The 26,467-nt window shown below is 42.5% G+C and overlaps 1 protein-coding gene across 1 annotated transcript in view; it reads right to left on the reverse strand.

Annotated features, from left to right (window-relative positions):
• pi4k2b (phosphatidylinositol 4-kinase type 2 beta) overlaps nucleotides 1-8,794 on the reverse strand; it is a 44,859-nt gene extending 36,065 nt beyond the window's left edge. Inside the window, exon 1 of the mRNA XM_080189309.1 lies at nucleotides 8,346-8,794. Coding sequence (XP_080045435.1) covers nucleotides 8,346-8,789 — 444 coding nt within the window. The 5' untranslated portion in view covers nucleotides 8,790-8,794. The remainder of the gene's footprint in view (nucleotides 1-8,345) is intronic.
• Nucleotides 8,795-26,467: the final 17,673 nt, after the last annotated feature.

The raw sequence follows: 26,467 nt of genomic DNA on the forward strand, positions 1-26,467 counted from the left end.
TCAAATCCAATATTGTTGATGCTATTTGTGATGCATCAGGTTTGACCAGGAGCTTATGTTCTAATCCCATAATTCACTCCATCACAGATGATTTCTGCCTTCATTAACAATGTACAACTTAACCTGCTGCTGAAACTGTGCCCTCATCACTTCATCCTGTTATATAAATGCAGGTTACTGCTGTAAGTGAAAAGCATTATAACAGTGGAAGTTGCGAAGATAGAAGGGTTATTTAAAAGGAGGTTTCATCAATAATGACGTTTGGTCAGTTGAGGTATCAAATTTAACACACGCGATTCAACAGCAACAAAATAGGACAATAGGTGTTTCACGAATTATTCTACAGAATATGGGCTGCTACATCCATCAAGTCACTGGATTAAAACAGCAAAGGATAGAACATGAAAGAATGCCTCAACTGTCCAAACAGAAGGCTGCAGAATAAATATAGATGAATGGATCATTTTGCCCAATCTAACTCCTATATAGGATGCAGAAACACTTCTTCCCTGGATCGTCAGTTATTCAAACTAAATTGCTTGAATGATTCCAAAGTCTTTGCAACCACTAGGCTATCTAGATGATTCCAAAAATAGAGCATTGAAGAATTGTTCCTGATGTTTGTCCTAAATTTTCTTTTCACCATTTTTAACCAATGTCTCCTTGTTCTAATACATAACTGTGTTCTAAATTAGCATGTGTGTGTATAACTATTTAATAAGGTTATCATATAAACTTCTTCACCACCTCCTCTCACACTCGAGTCTGGTGCCTTAGACTACTCAGCCATCCTGGCAACTTAGGATGTTAGTGACCTCCTTTTAAGCCTTAAGAGTTCAAGTTTTTCCCGTTTGTCATTCAAACTCAAATTTTACAACTGAAATTTTTTGTGCATCTTGCAACTGAAACTCAGTACAATATTCAATGGCGTTCCAGCTGAACTTCGCATCATCCAGGTTGTACTCAACTGACCTAGTAATATAATTAAATTGCTTTGTTTAATGCTTCTTCACAATAATGACGTTGAAATTTGTAATCAATCATCCTGTTCCACTTCAGTTGGCTATTTCCAACCAATACAAGGCAACCAATTTTTCTTCCGTGTAACATTTGGCCTTATTCATAGAATCCCGACAGGGTAGAAGGAGGCCATTCGGCCCATTGAGCCAGCACTAACAACAATCCCACCAGCTGAGGATGTGACTAGTGCGGTAGACAGAGGGGAACCGGTGGACGTGGTGTTTCTCGATTTTCAAAAGGCGTTTGATAAGGTGCCGCACAAAAGGTTGCTACAGAAGGTTAGGGGGCATGGAGTTGGGGGTAAGGTGTTAGCATGGATAGAGGATTGGTTGCCTAATAGGAGGCAGAGAGTTGGTATCAATGGGTGCTATTCCGATTGGCAGTTGGTGACTAGTGGAATGCCGCAGGGATCGGTGCTGGGGCCTCAGCTATTTACCATTTATATAGATGATCTGGAGGAGGAGCTGAGTGTAGGGTGACGAAATTTGCTGATGACACAAAGATGAGTGGAAAAGCAAATTGTGCGGAGGGTGTGAAAAGTCTGCAGAGGGATCTGGATAGGCTGAGCGAGTGGGCGAGGACCTGGCAGATGGAGTACAATGTTAGCAAGTGTGAGGTTATCCACTTTGGCAGAAATAATAGTAGGAGGGGTTACTATTTAAAGGGTGAAAAGCTGCAGCATGCTACGGTGCAGAGGGACCCGGGGGTCCTTGTGCATGAGTCGCAAAAACCCAGCCTCCAGGTGCAGCAGGTGATCAAGAAGGCGAATGGGACGCTGGCCTTTATAGCGAGGGGGATAGAATATAAAAGCAGGGAGGTCTTGCTGCAACCATACAGGGCACTGGTGAGGCCGCAGCTGGAGTACTGTGTGCAGTTTTGGTCGCCGCACTTGCGCAGGGATATTTTGGCCTTGGAGGAAGTGCAGAGGAGGTTCACTAGGCTGATACCGGAGATGAAAGGGTTAGCCGATGAAGAGAGACTGAATAGACTGGGTCTGTACTCATTGGAGTTTAGAAGGATGAGGGGGGATCTTATAGAGACGTATAAGATAATGAAAGGGATGGATAGGGTAGAGGTAGAGAGATCCTTCCCGCTCAGAAAGGACGGCAGGACTAGAGGGCGCAGCCTCAAGATAAGGCAGGGGTGCAGTTTAGATTGGAGTCGAGGAGGAACTTCTTCACTCAAAGGGTGGTGAATCTCTGGAATTCTTTGCCCGTTGAAGTGGTGGAGGCTACCTTGCTAAATATATTTAAGTCATGGGTAGATAGGTTTTTGACAGACAAGGGAATTAAGGATTATGGGGAGAAAGTGGATCTTATGGAATGGCGGGGCAGGCTCGAAGGGCTAGATGGCCTACTCCTGCTCCTATTTCTTATGTTCTTATTATGTTCCTGTCCCCAGGTATTTGCCCTCCCTTTGAACTACAGATCTTGGGACACTACGGGGCAATTTAGCATGGCTAAACTAACCCACATACCTTTGGACTGTGGGAAGAAACTAGAGGACCCAGAGGAAACCCACGCAGACACAGGGAGAATTGCAAACTCAAAGATAGTGACCGAGGCCAGAATTGAACCTGGGTCCGTGGTGCTGAGGGTCAGCAGTGCTAACCACTGTGCCACCATCATTGAACTTCATATGCCACTGATTTATTTGCAGATTTTTTTTTGGGGGGATCTCATAGTTTCTTCCAACTTGATTGCTGTTATTTCCACCTTCCCTTCCCCCAACACTCCAATTTAGGATTGAAAGAGAATTTGACTAATTGATTTTATTTATTATAGTCATAAGTATTAGAATGTGAAAAGTATTGTTGCTTGCGTGCTATACAAAGCATACTGTATACAGAGAAAGAAAGGAGAGGGTGCAGGCTCTAGTGTTACAGTCACAGCTAGGATTTTTTGAGAAAGATCGACTTAATGAAGTAGTATCATTCAAAGTCTGATGGCAGCAGTGAAGAAGCTATTCTTGAGTCTGTACATGGCATCAAACCTTTGTATCTTTTTCCCAACAGGTGGTGTAAGAGAGTATGTCCAGGTTGCGTGGGATCCTCAAGTTTCTAAATTCAAAAGGACATAGGCAAGTTGGAGGAATGGGCAGATAGCTGGCAGGTGAAGTTCAATGCAGAGAAGTGCAAGGTGATTCATTTTAGTAGGAAGAGGATGGAGAGATAATATAAAGAGTACAATTCTAAAAGGGATACAAATGCAGAGGGATTTGGGTGTATATGTGCATTAATCATCAAAAGGTGGCAGGACAAATGGAGGGAGCTATTAATAAAGGATACGGCATTCTTGGCTTTATTAACAAGGAAAGAGTACAAAGAAACAGAAAATAGAACCTACTCCGTCATTCATTCTGATCACAGTGGATAATCAAATTCAGTATCCTGATCCTGTCTCCCATGCCCCCATTTTTTTTTAGCCTCAAGAGCTAATATCTAATTTCTTCTTGAAATCATATAACGTTTTGCCCTCAGCTACTTTGTGGTAGTGAATTCCACAGATTCACCACTCTGGATGAAAAAAATTTTTCCTCACACACACACCCTGCATACCACCCCCCTCACACACACACACTGCCCACCACCACCCGCTCACAGTGGCTAGTACTGCTACATTACAGCGACAGGACTCCAGGTTCAATTCCGGCTGGGTCATTGTTAATGGAGAATGTGGAGTCTGCAGATTCTTCCTGCAACTGCATGGGTTTCCTCCAGGTGCCCCCATTTTCTCCCAGTCCAAAAGATGCGCTGGTTGGGTGCACTGGTCATGCTAAATTCTCCCTTACCATATCTGAACAAGTGCCATAGTGTGGCGAATTGGGGATTTTCACAGCAACTCCATTGCAGTGTTAATGTAAGCCCACTTGTGACTAATAAATAAACTTTAACCCAAGCAAGATGAGCAATAAGCTCCAACCAGTCAACAATAGCAACCTTTGTACCAGCAACTTCGTTACAAAACTGAAGTGTACCCAAGACAATGAAGCAGTTTTGAGTACAAGAACAAATACTGTCCCACTTCTCACTACTTAGAAGTCTGATTGAATGGAGTTAGAAAAAGTAGTCACATCGGGGGGGGGGGGGGGGGGGGGGGGGGGGGAAAGAGAGAGAGAGAGAGAGAGGTGGAAAGAGTATCAAAAATTTAGACAGTATCCTATGTTTCACAGTAATGGTCTGAACTGAAAAGGCGATTGTTTGAAACAATGAATCATTTTTAGAAAAAAATGTTAAATACATACTTTCCTAATTCCCAAAAGTCAGAAGCCTAAAGTAGCACAACTTCTAGGTCCAATTCTTGTTATATAGCTGACATTTACGTTGAGAACACAGGCTACATATTTAAATAAAGTTATTTTATTCCTGGCTCCTGAATTGCTTTTAAATCCATTTGTCAACCACTCACCAAGCATGGCCAAATAATCCAGATTCACTGCCTCTTATTAAATACTGGCCTACAATCTCTATAGGAGTATTAAAAGCTTAAGTTTGGTTAAGAGCGGTTTCACGTTCAAACACCTTGACGGATAACAGTTTTTGCATGAGATGGAGGGGGTGATTCAAATTCATTTACATAAAATAGCATTTTGCTCAGAATAACATTCAGCACCGTCTTTGATATTTTTTTCCAAAACAGAAAATGTAATATAACCAGCTATTTAAAGACAATTGAAAAGGGTTGTGCATGCAAAAAAGAAAAATTGATTTATACTGTGGCTTTCAAAAACATTCCAAAGTAACATCCACATAGCAACATTGCAAAAGTATTTCAAACACTGAAGCCTTTATATACCTTGGTTTTCTTTTATTCAAGTGAGAAGTGTTGACATAGGCAACATGGGAACACTTGCTGAACAGCATTAGGTTTCAAAAGTGCTTTAAAATAGAGGCTCAAATAGACTTTACCCATCCAAAGGTGGTTTCTTCAATATTCTATATTGCAATGGGATCTCAGTCCAGCCCATGAAGTCTGGACATGCAGCTTTATCCCTTCAACTCTGAACCAAAGGAAAAGTTGTGACTAATTGAGCCCACTAACATATTAAAATTTATTTTATGACTACTCAACTTCATAGTATGATTGCATTTTATATTCTTTTAGATTAAGGTTCAATAGAATGCAGTAGGTGGTGTGAAGTTGTACTGGACCCATGCGAGATCTGATTGTCATGGGGACAGGCGGGTCCATGTCAAGTCCTGAGTTTGATGCAAATTTTAACTTACGAACAGCACAAATAAGGCAGCTGTTCTTGCTGCTTGCAGACTCAGACCAAAAGAAAAAGTACTGCTTTCAGGTTGATCAGCGAGAGAGCCAGTGAGTACAAAATCCTTGGTCAAAGGGACAAAATATATTGTGGAGAGCGGAAGACCCAAACAAACCCAAGAACTGTCTTGCTGTTATAAGTCCATTCAAGTACTCTGAAAAGATCAAACGAAAGGGGACTTTGTTTAAAAGAACACTGGAAAATTCAATCTGGTGGGGCAGGGAGAGGACAATTTGTTGAATCGTCAATGGACACTTGGGACTTGAAATATAAGGCAATGTATCCACTGCCAATGTGCTGTAATACATACAAGTAACTTGGATATTGGGTCAAGATGTTACTAGGGCATATTTCTGCAGTTTAGCCTATTAATTGCCAAGTAAAGTTTTGCCCATGTTAATTGAGTTTGTTACTGTAAATATCTTGGGATATGAAATCTTGCGCAAATTAGGACACTAGAAAATTCATCTCTTATTAAAAGAGATCAGTTTCTATAGGGATTACAACAATTTACACAGATGTGGATTAGCACTGCTGTCTCACAGCCGGTTCGATTCCTGGCTTGGGTCACCATCTGTGCGAAGTCTTCATGTTCTCCCGTGTGGGAATCCTGTGGGTGGTCTGGTTTCCTCCCACAGTCCAAAAGACGCACTGGTTAAATACATTGGCCATGCTAAATTCATCCTCAGTATACCCAAACAGGCACCAGAGAGTAGCAGCTAGGGGATTTCAAAGTAACTTCATTGCAGTGTTAATGTAAGCCTACTTGTGACACCAAATAATAAAACTTTAAAAAAATGTTTGTTTATATCATTGTATCAAGTGGCCGCTTATTTTATGGTTGGTCCAACAGTAGCTAGATTGCAGAAGAAACTGGCATGTCAAACTGTTTTAAATGGAGGTTCAAGTCAGTCAACACATGGTTCTATGTATACACAATACTACTCAAAGCTTTGTCAATCTAAACAAAGTCCTCATGTATAAGATGCTAATATTCTAACAGCATCTCGAATTAGCAGTTTGCAATTTCAAACTGAAGACACAATGTTCTAAATTTTTCAAATAGACTATTAGAACCTACGTAGCATTACTGGGCATCAAGATCCACCACTTTGACAACAAGAAGTGTTTACATGTACAGAATAATGGCTGTTCAGTGATTCAGGCTGAACAACTCCATCTTTTTTTAATCAAATGGTATTCTGGGTTTTTTACTGCTTTGTTGGAACCAAATGAGTTATGTATGTATTGGTTCACCTAAACATTGTTCATATTTAGGCTTCACCAGCATTTACAATATCTAATGCAAGTACAGTAGAAAGTGAGGTTACCTGCAAGGAAAGTGTTTCTGCCTTTTGGTACCACTAAGCAATGGTACTGAACTTTGTCAACATGTCCTGGACACAAGGTATTTGTAAAGGTGGTACCAGGTGTGACAAAGGCAAAATAGCAGAATATATTAAGACAACAAACATCAGTGCAAGGTGAAAGCAAAATTCAAGAACAAGTGACAGATGGCCCTGTGGGGAAAAGGTGTGTGTTGGGACACATTGAACTTTTTCCTCCATCTGATCCCTTTTATGTTTTTGTCTTTTCATTCTAATATTATTGAATTCAAGGTTGAGTTCAGAAGACAAATGTACCTAATTGGAAGATGAGTTATTCCGCCAAGTTTACGATTGGCTTCACTGGAGCATTGCGTTAGACCAAAGATGAAGATGAGGCCATGACAGCAGTACAGTGAGTTGAAATGACAAGCAACAGGAAGGTGGTGGTCATGCTTGTGGACTGAGTGAAGGTGTTCTGCAAAGCAGGTCAATCAGTCTGCATAAGTCTCCACCATGCAGAAACCATCACATTGGGAGCAACAAATGCAGATGACCAAATTAAGAATGCAAGTAAAATGTTCGTTCGTCTGAAAGGAATGCTTAGGGCTTTGGATGGTGAGGAAGTAAAGGGGCACTGATTGCATGAGAAGGGGTTGAAGGGTTGGGGACGATGGAATGGACTAAAGTGCAACTGTCTCAGAATATAGAGATAGCAGATTCATAGAATCCCTATAGTGTAGGTGGCCATTCAGCCTAGTGAGACTGCATCAACACAGCATCTTACCCAGGTCCTCCTGCCACCTAATCCCGACAACCCACTAATCCTCCTATCTTATACATCTTAGAACATTAAGGAGCAATTTAGCAATCCACCTAACCTGCACATCATTGGACTGTAGGAGAAAATTATGTACTATATGACCAGTATGTTTTGTCTGTATAGTACACAAGAATGAATACTTTTCACTGTACACCAATACATGTGACAACAAATCAAATCAAAGCATCTGAAAGAAACCCACACAGACACAGAACATGCAAACTCCACACAGAGTCACCCAAGGCTGGAATCACACCCAGATCCCTGGGCACTGAGGCAGCAATGCTCACCACTGTGCCACCCATTCAATCAAAGCATTCAAAGGAGAACTCGACAATTAACTAAAAAAGTGCAACGTTATAAGGAAAAGTGAATTGTTCTTTTCAAGAATTGGTGCTGACATGATGGGTCCAATGGCCTCCTGTGCTATTAGGATTACGATTCTGAATCTGAAGGCTAAACTATCTTACTTACCTGCTCCATAGATTTACAAAATAGGTAGTAAATAAACGTAATAAGGGATCCAAGCGAAAAAACAAAGGAGGAGACTTGCCTTAATGTAACACCTTCTACAACTACCTTATATCCAGTTAAATAGTTCTGAAGTGGAATCAGTAGTGTAATGTGGGAAAGTCTAAGTTAGGGGCAGTTAATTAAGCTGACAGTACTCAGCATTACAGAGGCGTTGCCAGTGACTATGAATACAGAAAAAACTTCAATAATAAACTAAATTCAATCTGCTGCCGACTCGCGAGTATCAAAAACCTTCTGACCGTTAATTAACAGCTGATTTAAACTAACCCCACAAATTCCTGTTAAGGAAATTCACTCTTGCCAGACCAGGAAGCAGACACATCTCCAATCCCCGGCCCGGAGCTGGGGCGACACCCCCAGCCCAGAGCCAGACTCACCCCTTTGGGATCTTTGACGAAGTAGCTGCCACTCGAACCCTGCGAGATCCGCTGGGGGTAGACGCCGCTCTCGATCGCCTGCTCAGCCCGCAGGACGATGTCAGTGAAGTCGGGATCCTCGGGGAAGTGGTTGAGGTCGGGCCCTTGGCTGCCGGGGCTCTGCGGATGCTCACAGGAGCTGTCCAGCGGGCTCGCGCAGCGCAGCAGCGGCTCCTTCTCCGGATACAAGAGCAGCGGCGAAAAGGATGAGCCCAGCTCCGACCCGCCATCGCCCTCTGCCTCGTCCCGGGGCAGGAAGCGGACGGCTCCGCCCGGCTTCCCGGCACGCCGGCTGAAGGAGACGGCGTCGGTGGCGGCGGCGCTGGACCCACAGGCCGCGTCCCCTCCGCCCACCGACAAGCGCTCGAGCGCCGGCTGCTCGCCCCTCAGCGCGAGCTCATCCATTCGACTGTGACGCAACAAGGGGGGGGGGTGGGACCAGTTCGCGAGGCCCGCGCCTGCTCTCTCACCGCTGCCGGCCCCTGAGCATGCGCAAACGTAGGAAGACGTCTCGAGACCGGGTTAAAAGGCGACAGGTTTATTTGATAGTAAACACCGTAAGCTTTCGGAATGCTTTTCCTTCGTCAGGCGAGTGGAGAGTTCTGATCAGAACAGGGCATATAAAGGCACACACAGTTTACAGAATACTAATTAGAATGCGAGTCTTTATGGCTAATCAAGTCTTAAACGTGCAGACAATGTGAATGGAGATAGCATTAAGCATAGGTTAAAGACAGTAAGTGAGATGTTGCAAGTTTAGGCAAGTCATGGGGGTTACAAATAGTGTTACATGAACCCAAGATCCTCGTGTGTGTGTGTGTGTGGCGGGGGAACTTGGCTGTCAGTTTCTGCTCAGTGACTCTGGGCTATCGTGAAGGCCGCCTTGGGGAATGTTTCCCTGTAGGTCAGAAGCTGAATGCCCATAACTGCTGAAGTGTTTGCTAACAGCAAGGGAACAGTCTTGCCTGGTGATTGTCAAGCAGTGTTCATTCATCCATTGTCATAGCGTCTGCATGGTCTCCCCAATGTACCATACTTCGGGACATCCTTTCCTGCAGCATATTAGGTAGACAACATTGGCCGAGTTGCAAGAGTATGTGCCATATACCTGGTAGATGGTGTTCTCACGTGAGATGATGGCATCCATGACGATGATCCAGCATGTCTTGCAGAGGTTGCTGTGGCAGGGTTGTGTGCTGTTGTGGTCACTGTGCTCCTGAAGGCTGGGTAGTTTGCTGCAGACAGTGGTCTGTTGTGCAGTTGTTTGAAGGCAAGAAGTGGGGGTGTGGGGATGGCCCTGGCGAGATGTTTGTCTTCATCAATGACATGTTGAAGACTCTGGAGAAGATGTCGTAGCTTCTCCTCTCCGGGGCCGTGCTGGACAATGAAGAGTATTCTATTCTATTGACCATATCCTGTGTTTGTCTTCTGAGGAGGTTGATGTGGTTTTTCGCTGTGGTGCGTTGGAACTGTTGATCGATGAGTCGAGTGCCATATCCTGTTCTTATAAGGGCATCTTTTAGCATCTGGAGATGTCTGTTGCGATCCTTCTCATTTGAGCAGATCCTGTCTATATGGAGGGCTTTCCGTAGGGGATGGCTTCTTTAACATGTTTAGGGTGGAAGCTGGAGAAGTGGAGCATCATGAAGTTATCTATGGGCTTGCGGTACAGTGAGGTACTGAGGCGACCGTCCTTGATGGAGATGCGTGTGTCCAAGAATGCAACCGATTCTGGAGAATAGTCCATGGGGAGTCTGATGGTGGGATGGAACTTGTTGATGTCATCATATAGTCGTTTCAGTGATTGTTCACCATGAGTCCAAAGGAAGAAAATGTCATCAATGTATCTAGTGTATAGCATCGGTTGAAGGTCCTATACGGTGAAGAAGTCTTGTTCGAGCCTCATAAGAGCAGGATATGGCGCTCGACTCATCGTTCGACAGTTCCAACGTGCTACAGCGAAAAACCGCATCGACCTCCTCAGAAGACAAACACGGGACACGGTGGACAGAGTACCCTTCGTCGTCCAGTACTTCCCCAGAGCGGAGAAGCTACGACATCTTCTCTGGAGTCTTCAACGTGTCATTGATGAAGATGAACATCTCACCAAGGGCATCCCCACACCCACACTTCTTGCCTTCAAACAACTGCACAACCTCAGACCACTGTCCACAGCAAGCTACCCAGCCTTCAGGAGAAGTGACGACAACACCACACAACCCTGTCACAGCAATCTCTGCAAGACATTGCCGGATCATCAACATGGATGCCATCATCTCACATGAGAACACCATCCACCAGGTACACAGCATACAGTCTTGCAACTTGGCCAACGTTATCTACGCTGCAGGAAAGGATGCCCCAAAGCATGGTACATTGGGGAGACCATGCAGACGCTATGACAACAGATGAATGAACACTGCTTGACAACCACCAGGCAAGACTGTTTCCTTCCTGTTGGTGAACACTTCAACAGTCACAGGCATTTGGCCTCTGATCTTCGGGTAAACGTTCTCCAAGGTGGCCTTCATGACATAGGACAGCGCAGAGTCGCTGAGCAGAGACTGATAGCCAAGTTTCACACACGAGGACAGCCTCAACTGGGATCTTGGGTTCATGTCACACTATTTGTAATGCCTATGACTTGCCTTAACTTGCAATATCTCACTTACTCTCCTGTCTGGAGACAATACCATCTCTTTAACCTATGCTTAATGTTATCTCTACCCACATTGTCCGCACCTTTAAGACTTGAATAGCGGATTAGCTGTAAAGACTCGCATTCTAATCAGTATTCTGTAAACTGTGTGCGCCTTTTATATGCCCTGTTTCTGATCAGAACTTTCCACTCACCTGACGAAGGAATAATGTTCCGAAAGCTTGTGGTGTTTACTATCAAAGAAACCTGTTGGATTTTAACGTGGTGTTGTGAGACTTCTTACTGTGCTTACCCCAGTCCAATGTCGGCATCTCCACATAATGCTCAAACACCCATTGCTTGTTGGCGCTGCTCAAAGTGCAACCCTGTCAGAGACATCAGGATGGTCTTGCTGCTGCTTTTTCACAGTTACATTACAAATATTGTTCATCCTTAAACTTTATTAAACTTTTCAAAAGCTTTGGTCAATCTTAATGTGCTGTGACCCGGAGCAAAAAAAAACGATTTTTGGCGACAATTAGGCTGCTGACTGCTGTGCAGAATTTGCAATCATGTAAATACCAGCTGAATACATGTGTTCTGAAAGTCAATTTTAGAGCCTGTATATTAGACCCCATTGAACTGACAGATCCAAATGCGGTGGGAGAATCCATCATTGACACATGTCCAGTTCTGATTGTCCCTCCCTCCATGAGTGAATAATAGCCCAATCCATCATGTAAACCAGCCTCCCAGCCATTAATTCTGTCTACACTTCCCGCTGCCTCGGCAAAGCAGCCAGCATAATTAAGAATCCCACGCACCCTGGACATTTTCTTTTCCACCTTCTTCCGTTGAGAAAAAGATACAAAAGCTTGAGGTCACATACCAACCGACTCAAGAACAGCTTCTTCCCTGTTGCTGTCAGATTTTCGAATGGACTTACCTTGCATTAAGTTGATCTTTCTCTACACCCTAGCTATAACTGTAATACTACGTTCTGCGATCTCTCATTTCCTTCTCTATGAATGGTATGTTTTGTCTGTTCAGCATGCAAGAAACAATAATTTTCACTGTATGTTAATACACGTGACAATAATAAATCAGATCAAACCTTGAAACAATGCCAAGTCTTCCAAGTTTACTGTCCCAGATTCAATCTTGATGAATAGTCATTAGTGCAAGTGTGGTGGGGGGGAGGTGATGTGGTGGTGGTGGATGCTGATGCCACTTCAAGAGGGAGAGGAAGAGCGAAGAAGAATAATCTGTGTAGGGAATGTTCATTTATGTTTTAAACTGCAGGATTTGATTGGATTTTATTACTTGTGCACCCTAAAAAAAACTTGTTAGTTTTTGTTGGATTAATGAAGTTTCAATTAATGGAGAAGTTTGGCAAAAATTTTATTCAGAAAGATGGTGTACCTTTGAAGGGAAGTGTTTTTAGTCTACAGCAATTCTACATTTAATCTTATTGTTGTTTTTGAAAAAAATGCAATCTTAAATGAAACAACATTAAATGAATTAGCGTTTCCCATTAATATCAACGTCAAAGCTTTTGTTACCTTCTATAGCACTTTCTGTTTTTATTTATTTTCCTTAAAGTTAGAGCTTGGCTGATCAGCAGTGGTGTGTTTTTCATTTAGATAGTGATGGAAATCTGCAACTCTCTCTCCAAAAAAGATGTTCAGGCTTAGTCAACTGTAAATTTTAAAACTTAAATTGATAGACATTTGTTAGGCAAAAGTTATGAAATCAAGGCGGATAAGGTAAAGATACAGATCTAATTGAATAATGTAATGGACTTGAGGGATGAATGGCCTACTCCTGTTCATATGGTCCTTTTATCTCAGATTTAACTTTACATCTCTTCAATTGTTAGCATTTTGTCTAAAAAGCTCATTTTTCTCAGTTGTGGACAACAATAATTTTCCTTGCTCTTTAACTCTATAAAACATACGTTCATCTTCATATACAGCAAGGCCTTCACCAATGCTTATTCCCGTTCCCTGTATACAAGAAAAAAAATAGCAAGTCTTTTCAATTCTGCTCTTGAAACTTATTGCAACCGTCCTCGTCCATTGTCAAGTTTATTCCTTTGAGCTCCAAATATCAACTTACTCTTGGCTATAGGTTGAAAGACTGTGTTCTTTGTCTCAGAACACGATTGTGAACATCAGCACCATTACCTTCATCAATGTTTGTTTTTCTGTTAAAAATATAGTCCAACTCGTGCGTTTACCATTTCCTGGTTTACTTTTGTTTACTTTTCAGCCTTGTTGAGCTGGTGTTCTGCACAGCGAAACATGACTTTGGACCCTACTCGCTGATGTATACAATTTTTAAAAATTGTGATGGAAACATCCGAACAAAAATGTCAACCGATAATCTGAAATCTACCCTCCGCCACACCACCCCCACCCCACACCAGCCCATCTGCCTTTTAACACTCAGTACCAATAGATCCAGCTTTATTCAGACAATATCCATATAGGGCTAAGAAAATCGATTTATCTTCTGCTGACACTTCATTCAGTATGTGTGTAGTGGTGATTTCCCGAGTGTGATCCTGGTGGGGACAGGAGACAGTTCCTATCGTCTGTCAGGATCACGCAGTGCTGTACAGTAAAATCTTGGAAGTATCAAAAAAGATACCAAGTAGCTGTTACTGATATCAGATTGGGGTGGGAAATCGTGCAGCAAACAACATTGTGTCCCGTTGTTGGCCCCGGCTCATTTGGCGATTGTCAGAGCATTGTGGATATTGGGCTCGATGCTGATTGCTGGAGTTGCGGAGACGTTTCATCTGCTGCAGTTAGTGCTTTCCGGAAGAGCCGAGCAGAGAGCTGCACTGAAATCCCCACCCAATAAACCGGTGAGCAGGCAGCAGAATCTGTAACAGGGGAAGGGGGGCACAGTGCTCCGGAAAGCCTCAGTGACTGCGGCTGAGCTTGACACAATTCAGGCAATGTGCAGGCAGAAGTGTTAACGTGCTCTCTTTCTCTCAGCCTGTAGCAGAAACTCATTTGTTATTCGCTGTAAATATCCCTCAGCAGAGAAAGGCCGTGAGGTTCATTGTCCCGACGTAGCTTGTGAGTGAGTGAGTGAGTGTGTTGTGCGACGGGCTGAGGGATTACTCTACCTCCCAGGTCTCAGTTATGGCCTAGTGAACTGGAAGGGGGAGGGTCACCGCCTTGTGTGTGTCTGTGTGGTTTATTGCGTGTTGACTCTGGGTCAGTGTTTATGGTGAGGGTGAGGGGTTCTGTGCAGCCTGGGATGTCTAGGTCAATGTGGACTGCATGTCCATTACTGCAGTTATAGGCAAACTATTACGTTGACTGCACGTGCTTCAAGTCCCAGGAATACGTTTCATTTGTTGTGAATATATGAGTAATAATCCCTTAAAATTTAATTATCCCTCCCATTAAAATCCAGTTTTATCATGACTAAAGGTGACCGTGAATGAAATATACTTACCCACTTTGGTATTTCCAGCATTACACATATTTTTTCGACTCTTTAAACTTGCTTCCACAAAGAAATAAATGCATCAAGTTTCCACTCCTGGTGCCGAAGTGACCCTAAAATCAGTTTGCATTTATATCCCAGAAGAGCAAAATTAGATACCGAGCAATATAAGCCAATGTTAGGGCAAATGACAAAAGTTTTGTCAATGTTTTGGGAGTGTCTTAAAGGAGGAAAAAGGGATAGAGAAGCTCATGGAGAGTATTCCAAAAAAAGCTACATTTGTGTAGTTGTACTGCTTCATATTATAATGTGATTGTGGGTGACAGAGATTTTGGCTACACCTCTTGACATAACTGATTTAAAACACCAATTATGATGTGGAGATGCTGGCATTGAACACACTAAGAAGCCTCACAACACGTTATAAAGTCCAACTGGTTTATTTGGAATCACAAGCTTTTGTAGCACTGCTCTTTCATCAAGTGAATGGAGAGTAGTTTTCAGAAATGTGGTATATATAGACAGAGACACAGTTGCAAGACAATGGTTGGAATGTGAGTCTTTTCAGGTAATCAAATCTTTACAGGTACAGACAGTGTGAGTGAGAGAGGAATAATCACACGTTAAAAGGTGTGAATTCTCTCAAGCCAGGAAAGTTAGTAGGAATTTGCAACCCCAGGCCAAACGGTGGGGGTTACATACAGTGTGGCATGAACCCAAAATTCCATTTGAGGCTATTCTCATGCATGCAGAACTTGACTCTCAGTTTCTCCTTGGAGATTCTGAGTTGTCATGTGCTTGAAGGATGCCTTGGAGAATGCTTACCCAAAATCAGAGGCTGAATGCCCTTGACTGCTGAAGCGTTCCCTGACTGGAAGGGAATACACCTGCCCGGCGATTGTCGTGTGGTGTCCATTCATCTAATGTCATAGTGTCTGCATAGCCTAGCCAATGTACCACACTTCAAGTCATCCTTTCCTGCAGTGTTTGAGGTGAATAGCATTGGCCGAGTTGCATCAGTATGTACCGTGTACCTGGTGGGTGGTATTCTTGTGTGGTGGTGGTATCCATGCCGATGATCCGGCATGTCTTGCAGAAATTGCTGTGGCAGGGTTGTGTGATGTTGTGGTCGTTGTTCTCCTGAAGGCTGGATAGTTTGCTGCGAATAATTTGAGGTTGAGGTTGCGCAGTTGTTTGAAGCAAGTAGTGGGAGTATGGGGATGGCCTCAGCTAGATGTTCATCTTCATCAATGACATGTTGAAGGCTCCGAAGATGTCGTAGATTCTCTGCTCCATGGAAGTACTGGGTGACGAACGGTACTGTGCTGGTCATGTCCCATGTTTGTCTTCTGAGGAGGTTGGTGCGGTTTTTTGCTGTGGCAGATTGGAACTGTTGATCGATGAGTTGAGCATCGTATCCTGTTCTTAAGAGGGTGTCTTTCAGTGTCTGTAGATGTCTGTTGCACTTCTCCTTGTCTGAGCAGATCCTGTGTATATGGAGGGCTTGTCTGAAGGGGTGACTTATTCAACGTGTTTAGGTTGGAAGCTGGGGAAGTGGAGCATCGTGAGGTTATCCGTGGGCTTGGGGTAGAGTGAAGTGCTGACGTGACCATCCTTGATGGAGATCCATGTGTCCAAGAATGCAACAAATTCTGGAGAGTAGTCCATGGTGAGTCTGATGGGATTGAACTTGTTGATGTCATTGCGTAGTCATTTCAGTGATCCTTTGCCGTGAGTCCAAAAGAAGAGAATATTATTAATATATCTGGTGTAACGTATCAGTTGAAGATCCTGTGCAGTGAAGAGGTCTTGTTCAAACTTGTGCATGAAGGTGTTGGCTTACTTAGGTGCAAATTTGGTTCTCATGGCTGTGCCGTATGTCTGGATGAAGAACTGGTTACCTGAAAAGACTCACGTTCCAACCATTATCTTGCAATTGTATCTTTGTCTTTATAAGCCATGTTTGTGAAACCTAGCTCTCCACTCACATAAGAACATAAAAAATAGGAGCAGGAGTAGGCCATCCAACCCTTCGAGCCTGCCCCGCCATTCAATAAGATCGTGGCTGATGTGTCGTGTCTCAGTTCCACATTCCCGCCCTCTCCCCATAACCCTTAATTCCCTCTCTTATCAAAAACTCATCAACCCGCTTCTTAAAAATATTTGGCGAGGTAGCCTCCACCACTTCAACAGGCAGAGAATTCCAGAGATTCACCACCCTTTGAGTGAAGAAGTTCTTCCTCAACTCCGTTCTAAACCGCCCCCCCCTTTATCTTGAGGCTGTGCCCCCTAGTCCTACTGTCCTTTCTGAGCGGGAAGAGCCTCTCCACCTCTATCCTATCCATCCCATTCATCATTTTATATGTCTCAATGAGATCTCCCCTCATTCTTCTAAACTCTAATGAGTACAAGCCTAGTTTATTCAGCCTCTCCTCATAGCTCAACCCCCTCAACTCCAGTATCAGCCTAGTAAACCGCCTCTGCACTCCCTCCAAGGCCAAAATATCCTTGTGTAAGTGCAGCAACCAAAACTGTACACAGTACTCCAGCTGCAGCCTCACCAATGCCCTACACAGCTGCAGCAAGACCTCCCTACTTTTATATTCAATCCCCCTCGCTATGAAGGCCAGCATCCCATTAGCCTTCCTGACCACCTGCTGCACCTGCAGGCTGGGTTGGAGCAGCATTCCGGAAGCCTGTGATTCTCAACAAACCTGTTGGACTTTAACCTGGTACTGTGAGACTTCTTACCGGACCAATTAATCAAAACAACTTAATTTCTCTACACAAAAGAAATTCACTCATTTGTTATAGTATATATTCCATCAAGCCTCATTTTGGTCTAAATTGCAGTATAAATCACCTTAGATGCACAATAATCCATTCATTTCTCTTTATAGCATACAGATAAACCTCACACTCCTTTTTGCCTCAATGTGCTGTGGACATATTGGTTTGGTAGGACTTGTGTATTGACTGGTACAGCAGAAATCATTCAAAATGTAACTTGTACAAAACCACTGTGAATTTCTGCTCAGGTTTTCTCAAATTAATGTTATTGACAATGGCAAGCCCACACGCTGTATCAGCGTCATGTCACTGATATTCCTGACAGTCATTGCTGCACCATTTAATTTTTAACTTCAGACGGGCATTTGCTCTGGCTTGTTAATAACCCAAATGCTTTAGACCTACACAGGACTGGTTTAGAGAAAGCAGCAATCCCACTAAACAAGGAGCTATTTGTTGCCCACATGTCCAGCTGATGATGTCCATGCTGTCTGCTCATGTGGAGTAAATTGCATATGTGCAGATGGTTGTTGGTGACCACTTTGTGCAGCTATCTTGTGTCGGCAGGCAACACAGTAGTTCCAGAACTTAAGACTGAGGCAGCTCAAGGTATAGACTTGTTGATGCAGCAAGTAAAATTAATGATTCTAAGAGGCCAGAACTAGAGGAGCGCAGATACCCTGGAAGATTGTAGGCCTGGAAGAATTTATAGACACAGGAGGGATTTGAAATCAAGAATGAGCATTTTTAAATTGAAACATTCCTTTACTTGGAATCAGTATAGGTCAGCGAGAAAAAGAGTGTGATGGGACTTGGTGAGAGTTGGGACAAGCACGGCAGAGTTTTTGATGATTACAAGTTAAAGTGGTAGAATGTGTGTGGCTGATTAGAGATGTGTTGGAAGAATAAAGTCTTGAAAAAACAGATGCATGTGGAAGTTTTGGAAGTTGGGTGGTGTTATAGAGATGGAAATAGGTGCATTTGGTGATGGTGTAGATATGTGGTTTGAAGCTCGTTTGGGGTTCAAATATCACATCAAGGTTGCATTCTGATTCACCCCCAGACTTTTACCAGAGGGATGGAGTCAGTAGGTAAGAAATGGTGTATTTGGGGTGGTCCAAAGATACTGGCTTCAGTTTTATCAGTTTGATGTTTCTGCTGTTCCTGCTCTTTTGGTACTGATGTTGATTAAGCAATCTCATAATTTAGATGGAGGAGTCAGGAGAGACACTGGTAAGGTAAAATTGAGTGTTGTCACTAATGCTGTGTCTTCAGATGGTGTCACTGAGGGGCAGCAGGTTGTTGATGAGATAAAGGATAGGGGGCAAGGATAGATTCTTGAGGGGGTTGGGGGGGAATACCAGAGCCAACAATAATGGAGCGGTGGAACAGGAAGGGAAGCTATTGCAAATGACATCTTGGTTCCAATTACGTAGATAAAAATGGAGCCAGGTGAGTTCAGTACCACAAAGCAGGATGATCATGAAAAGGTATTGGAGGAAGATCATTAGTCAACCATGTCAAAAGATATGGACAGGTTGCAAAGGATGAGGAAGAATAGTTTACCTTTGCCACAGTCACGTAGATGGATTTTTAATGGTGTACTGACTTCAGAATTGTTGCTAAGCACTGTCGCTAGCCCAGAAAAGCTAATTTTACAGTTGCGGAATGGCAGGTTATGATAAATTCCATGTACTTTTAAAGTAACAATACTTTTTCCAAGTTTGTCTTTTATTTTGGTTTCAATCTTAATCCAACACTAGTTTATTTTGCTATCTGAATATTTAAATTAGAAGTAAGGGATAAAATTCTTTTAACATGCTGGTTTGCTGTCTGTGAGAATTCTTAATGTGATTGGTTGTGTGTCTGCTTCCTGATATCCTGGTTGCTACACAACTAGAGTTTCCCTTGACTTGCCACCAGATTTAAACTGCTGTATAGAAAAAGGAATATCAATACACAGAACTTTCTGGATATCTTTCTTTGAGATTAGCAATGTGTGTCATTGCTTCAGCACTGACCTCAAAATTCAGACCATTATCCCTGCTTGCACTTCTTAACTGGGGATAGTAACATGGGTGGTAATGTTACTGGACTAGTGATCTGGGCTCTCATTTGTCTATTTATTTCTCTGGGCATATGAATTCAAATCCCACCAAGCAGCTGAGGGAATTTAAGTTCAATTAAATAATAAATTTGGAATAAAATGCTAGCATTATTAATAATGATCAAGAATCTATCAGACTGTTGTAAAATCCACCTAGTTCGTTAATGACCTTCAGGGTGGAAATCTGCCGTACTTAACCTATCTGGCTACACACAACTCCAGATTCATAGCAATATGGTTGTGCTGTAACTACTTTCTGAAAAGGTTTAACAAGCCGTTCAGCTTTACTATTTGTTTGTACCTACACCACATGGACTGGAGTGTTTAAGAAGGAGGCTTACCACCAATTTCTCAAGAGTAGTCCCACTGCTGCTAAAGTTTCAGTTTTGGGGTGGCACAGTGGTTAGCACTGCTGCCTCAAAGTGTCAGGGACCCGGGTTTGATTCTAAGTTTGGGTGGCTGTACGGAGTTTGCACATTCTCTCCATGTCTGTGTGAGTTTCTTCCAAGAGCTCTGGTTTCCTCCCTCAATCCAGAGATGTGCAGGTTAGGTGGATTGGCCATGCTAAATTGCCCCTTTGTATCAAATTGTGTAGGTTAGATGGTTAGCCATGGTAAATACGTGGGGTTACAGGGATGGGGAAGAGGAGGGAGATGCCTGGAGTATAATGGAACACTTGCCACCTTTCTGGATGCAAATAGAACACTCAGAATTCAACAGCAGAATCCAGGTCATAAGAGCACCCTTACTTGGTGTCTCTGTCCCTGGACTGAAGAAATTATTCACCACTGATGCAACGTGATTGCACTGGTCACGTTCTACAAGGTGCATTGCCGCAACTCATCAAGGTTATTCTGATAGGAACACCCTTCCCTGTAACCTCAAACAGGAAGATGAACAGAAACAACTTTTATTAGTCTGCCAGATAGAATTAAAAATCTTATTTTTAAAGTTGTTGATTAATTTGAATTTACATTTCATAATGGAATGTTGTACACGATTGATGGTGAATTTTCTAGTATTTCACCAGCCAAAGTTACCTGAAAATTCTTAATAGCATAAGCATTCAAACATATGAATTGGGAGGAGTAAGGCACCCCGCGCCTACTCCGCCTTTTAATAAGGTCAAGACTGAACTGATTGTAACCACAACTCCACATCCCCACTTACCCTTGCACTGATCCCTGCAGCACACCATTCCTTACATCTTGATAGCTAGTATATAATGTATTTATGCTGTTTCTTGATATCTAGCCAACCTTCTGTCCATGCCAATATGTTACCCCCTACATTATGAACTTCTATTTTTCTCAATATCTTTGATGTAGCGCCTTACCAAATGCCTTCTGGCATTCTAAGTACATTGCATCCACCGGTTCCACTTTATCCACACATTGCTTTTTCAAAGAACTCCAATAAATGGGTTAAATATGATTCCCTTTCACAAAGCCATATTGATTGTGTCTGTGATTATCTTGAATTTTTCCAAGTGCTTTTACTACTAGCTTCTAACATTTTCCCTTTAACAGATGTTAAGTTAACTGGCCTGTAGTTTTCCACTTTCCATCTCCCACCCTTTTTGAATAAAGGAGTTACTTAGACCAGAAATAGCTAGAGTAATAGCTAATATAAGGTAAGTAGTGTTGAAGATGTCGTAGCTGAGAGATAATAACTGAATTTAGAGGCTCAGCTGAAGAATCAGCCAAGGTTAATCATTTTATGTGACAGCATTAGAAACTTTAATTGTATAGTTATGTTGAATTGATGATATGTCAGATCTGATGTGGATTTTATGGCTGGTGGAAGCATTGATTTAATCTCTATATTGGAGAGGTTTAAGAAAACAATTTAGGGACAGATTTTCGTGGAGCTGGGAAAACTCCACAGATCTTAAAAAATTGCAGGTGGGATCCAGATGTAGAATTTCTGTCCCTACTTCCAACAGATCCCATTTTTACCATCTGGAAAAGGGACAGGAATCCGTTTCCTCTGAGTCATGAAGGACGAAACCCAAATTCAGCAGGGTCATTTGAACTTAGTGTTGGGCTCACACAGCCTAATTTAGCTGTTGCATGGGTCATTATCCAAAGTGTGGGAGTCATGAATAAATGGAATAGATGTAAATGTACTTGAAGAGATTAGATCCATTTATGTGCCATGATCTCAAGTTCATTGAACTGCAATGAAACTGGCTGCAACTTTCAGTGTTTGTTTGAAAAAAACTTCTGCTGGGGGATTGCTTTGACTGACAGGCCTGCTGCTGCGACATCAGTGTAAGCAATTTCAATGGAACTATTTGTTGAAGTTCCCAGAAAGACTATTCCTTATGAATTTTTGGCTGAATTTCAAAAGCTACAGTTGCTTCAGCAGATGTTCAGAGTTCACACGTTTGATTGACAGCTTAAATAGCGCATTAAAGAATTAGGGATATGAACAGAAATTTGTTTTTATAAGGATTAAGTCCTTAAGGAAATTCAAAAGCTTTAATGCTTTCATTAATGTGATTTTTTTGCACTATGATGTCTGTGTCATGAGAGCTGTTTTAGATTTTTAGAAGTTTATCTTTATTTCATCTCCACATAGTTCTGGAGGTTTGCATTAGGTGGACGCTGGGTGAGTTATCATTGAGTTGGAATGTTGCTATGGGGAACCGTGGAGGTTGGTGAGGGGCATAAGTTTGCATTTAATTGGCATTGAGAGAATAAGAGACCATGGGGGCTGGGGAGACATGAACTGACATGGAGGATATGTGGGTCCATGAGAACTGGGTATGGGGTGAGGGCGAGCAGATCTAAAATCTTCTAAAACAGCTGGGACCAAGTCTCACAGAACAAACATGGGCCTTCTCACTAACCCATCTTGGCATTCACAGGCTTGCTCCTGTGTCCTCCTAACCATCTGCTTCTAAGTTTGGCAGGCTTGACTTCATCCTGCTGGTGCTCACTTTTAGAGAAGGTCTTGTCATTTGGAGAAATTTCTGCCAAGGTGTTTTCAGTGAGTGGGAATATTTCCTGACTTGAGCTGCTCGTCCCAGTAGCCAAAATATAAACCTTAATATTTGACAACAGGATGTGAAATGAGGCCATAAGTTATCAGTATCAACAAGACAGTTAGATGATAGCGAACAAGTATGTTGAGGCTTGATGAATGAGCTGGTCTTGTGAGTCATGATTTGATGGATATTTTGCTACAGTAGGATCTTTTTAAAGTTATTTTTAAAACCTTTTAAACTTAATAAATGCAGGAAGCTAATTATTTTTTAAGATATGTTAGTAAAGACACCAGATTTGATAGGTTGTGAAAACAACTTTGGGAGTAAGAGAAGCAAAATTAAATCATAGAGGAACATTATGAGTCATAAGATTTTGAATCCTGTGGGCTCACGAAACATGACCTGCCACTTTTATATCTTTCGAAATGGACATCTTACCCACCTGTGACTTTTCCCCGATTTTTTGTCTTTTCACGCAGTGATCAAAATTGCAGTGTATTTTGTGAACTGTGATGGAGTACCTGAGGCAGGTTTAGAGGCAGACTAGCTAGAAGGCCTGCCTCAGTTCTCCAACATAGCAGCACAGCTTCCAATGTTATTTGAATGCCTCCAAAGTCTCTGCCCACACCGCCCCCCCACCCACTCCATGTTCCCTCAGTTTGCCCTCTTAAATTACCCATGTCCCCTCATCCCACACCTCATACTACCCCATGCCCCCTCAGTTCATCGTGCCACCTCTATGCCATCCCATTAATTCATACATGTCATCCTACGCCCCCTCAAACCCTAGCCACACTTTATGCTACCCCATTTCCCCTCAGATCCCATGCCAGAGATGATTCATGCCCTTTCCAAACTGCTATGCCATTTCCATTCCTTTTCCCCGCACTACCATGTATCCTCCATTGCCACTCACCCAGTGTGAACTATGTACAGTACTCAGGAGTCACATAATAAGAATGGAAAATATTTTTAAATTATTGGAAAGAAATTATATCTAACAATCTGATAAAACTCTGAATTCAAACACATTATTATTGTCAGTGGGGAAAAATATTACTCCGCTGCAAAAAATGTAATCCTTTTAGGGCCTGTTAGGTTTGTAAAGAAAATCGATACAATATTCTGTCTTACAGTCTCTTAAAAGTTCCAATGGTTCTTTGACTACCTGCTAAATTGAAGCCATTTTAAGCTTTTGAAAACCCACCATACATTCATAATGGGCACTGTTGCCATAACAAAAGTTTCGAGCTACAATGCCTGAAACTGTTCCATTTCCATTTGAAACTTACTGCAGATTATACAATAATGATTATCAGGCCCTGATCTGCCATAGTGACAGCATAAAACGTTCTCCCTGAATTTTCTTTGTCGGAGAAGCTCAAAATCTGGATGAAAATGTCAGCAGTGTATCTGGAGAGATAAACGCCGGCTTTCAGTCAGAGCATGACACTCTGAAAAAGTATGGGAGAATTCCTTCCAGTGTTTTTTTTTGTCAGTCATTTAATCACAGCACACAACATGACAGCAGAGGCTGACAGACATTTGGAAAAGTGTTATGTGCATTGCAATGCTTTTTGAGAATGGTGGTCAACGTAAGGGTTAACTTACTTTTGCAAGATAGATCCCTATGATAAATCACTGCATTAAGGCACGTCTACAATATAACACAACACCTAATAGTGATGTTTGAAGGTGTCAAAACATATTACACAACTTTCAGAATGTACTCGATTCCTCAGCTGCCTTGCCCAGTTGGGCACAATCTCTCCAAGGAGATGCATATTTTTAGGGGTAACACCATCACACGAAAATAACGTGTGAAAGTAAATATTGATCTTGTGGTCCTTAGAATGGCGATCCCAACCTTGGAAGAATTGAATTATTATTTTCACATGTTTTGGGATACAGTAAGAAGTATTGTTGCTGCAAGCTATACAGATAAAACATGCCATTTAGTGTACGTAGGTAAGGAGGAAAGGATAGGGTGCAGAATCTGGTGTTAAAGTTATCGATAGGGTGAGGAGACAGATCAGCTTAATCTGTGATAGGACCATTCAAAAGTCAGATGGCAGCAGGGAAGAAGCTATTCTTGAGTCATTTGGAATGTGTTTTCAGACTTTTGTTTCTTTTTTCTGGTGGAAGAAAATAGAAGAGAGTATGTCCGGGTTGTGTGGGGCCCTTGATTATGCTGGTTGCTTTCCCAAAGCAGCGGGAAGTGTAGATGGAGTCAATGGATGGGAGAGTGTGTGTTTTGTAACTGAGACATTCCTGATATACCAAAAGGTCACATGAGCATGATGTGTGGTCAAGAGACTGAGGAAAATTGTTTTTATCAGCAAAACAAAGTTCAACTTTTTGTGACCTGATTTGGGAAATGGAAATCTGATCCATGTAGGTCCATCTCAATTCTCTTTATCAAGAAAACACAATGTGTTTGCTGTTTATGTTGAAAACATTATGTTGTTCCTTGTGAGATAGGTTTTTATGCATTTTCCTGACTTGTCTTATATCAATATAGCAGTCAGAGAAACTTTTAAAGTCTGATTCGAAATAGCTCTTTGATCCATGTCGGTTGATGTTCTCGCCTCCTGAGAATACTTAACTATCAGTCTTAATTCAGTGGTAGCACTTTCACAACGATGTTAGAAGGTTGAAAAATCAATTCCCTGTCCCGAACTTGAGGATATAATCTAGACTGACACTGAGAATGTGCTGCATGTTGGAAGTAATAAAGCATTAAAACAGAAGTCCTGTCATCCCTCTTGTGTGATGTAAATGTCTTACAGTACTCTTAGAAGAACAGCAGGGTAGTTCTTCCACGTCCTTATACTAGACAATGAACAAAAAACAGATACTGCTCACTTATTGTGTTTATGGAATCCTTCTACATGTAGATCGGCTGTTGTGTTTTGCATCCAAAACTACTGTGACTATACGTTTAGACTAATTTGGTATCTGTGAATCTCTCTGCGATGTGCTGAGTATCTGAAAGGCAAGTGTGTTCTTAAAGTCTCCAGTCCATAATTTGCTATGGCAGGGCCTTTATAGATGTTTTGTATTAGTTCCAATTTTAAAAACTTTTCAATGACCCAGCTTGGGCACTGTCTGTGTGAACATAAGAAATAGAAGCAGGATTAGGCCATCTAGCCCTTCGAGCCTGCCCCGCCATTCAATAAGATCATGGCTGATCTGAAGTGGCTCAGTTCCACTTTCCCGTTTTCTCCCTATAACCCTTAATTCCCCTGCCTACCAAAAACCTATCTACCCGTGACTTAAATATATTTAGTGAGGTAGCCTCCACCACTTCAACGGGCAGAGAATTCCAGAGATTCGCTACCCTTTGAGTGAAGAAGTTCCTCCTCAACTCTGTTCTAAACTGCCCTCCCCTTATCTTGTGGCTGTGCCCTCTAGTCCTGCTGTCCTTTTTGAGTGGGAAGAATCTCTCTACCTCTACCCTATCCATCCCTTTCATTATGTTATACGTCTCTATAAGATCCTCCCTCATCCTTCTAAACTCCAACGAGTACAGACCCAGTCTATTTAGTCTCTCTTCATAGTCCAACCCCCTCATCTCCGGTATCAGCCTAGTGAACCTCCTCTGCACTTCCTCCAAGGCCAAAATATCCTTGCGCAAGTGCGGCGACCAAAACTGCACACAGTACTCCAGCTGCGGCCTCACCAGTGCCCTGTACAGTTGCAGCAAGACCTCCCTACTTTTATATTCTATTTCCCTCGCTATAAAGGCCAGCATCCCATTCGCCTTATGTTCTTACAGGGATAGGGCCTGAGTGGGATTGTAGTCAGTGCAGACTCAATGGGCTGAATGGCCTCCTTCCGTGCAGTAGGATTCTATGATGTGGCTGAAAGTGCATGCAGACGGTATTGCAGTGAGGGAATCAGGATATTTGGGACCTAAGTAAACAGGGCAAGCAATCAGGCTGAAGGATTGAGAAATTAACTGCACAAATGACTGAGAGGCAAGTGAAAATAAAAATGTTGAATTATCGTATCAGATACAGATTATTGGTAGGGGGATTGAATTTAGGAGCCGCAGCGTCATGTTGCAACTGTACAAAACTCTGGTGCGG

This window comes from Carcharhinus amblyrhynchos, chromosome 1 (genome assembly GCF_965287045.1).
Source record: "Carcharhinus amblyrhynchos chromosome 1, sCarAmb.v2.hapA, whole genome shotgun sequence".
Taxonomy (NCBI): Eukaryota; Metazoa; Chordata; class Chondrichthyes; order Carcharhiniformes; family Carcharhinidae; genus Carcharhinus; species Carcharhinus amblyrhynchos.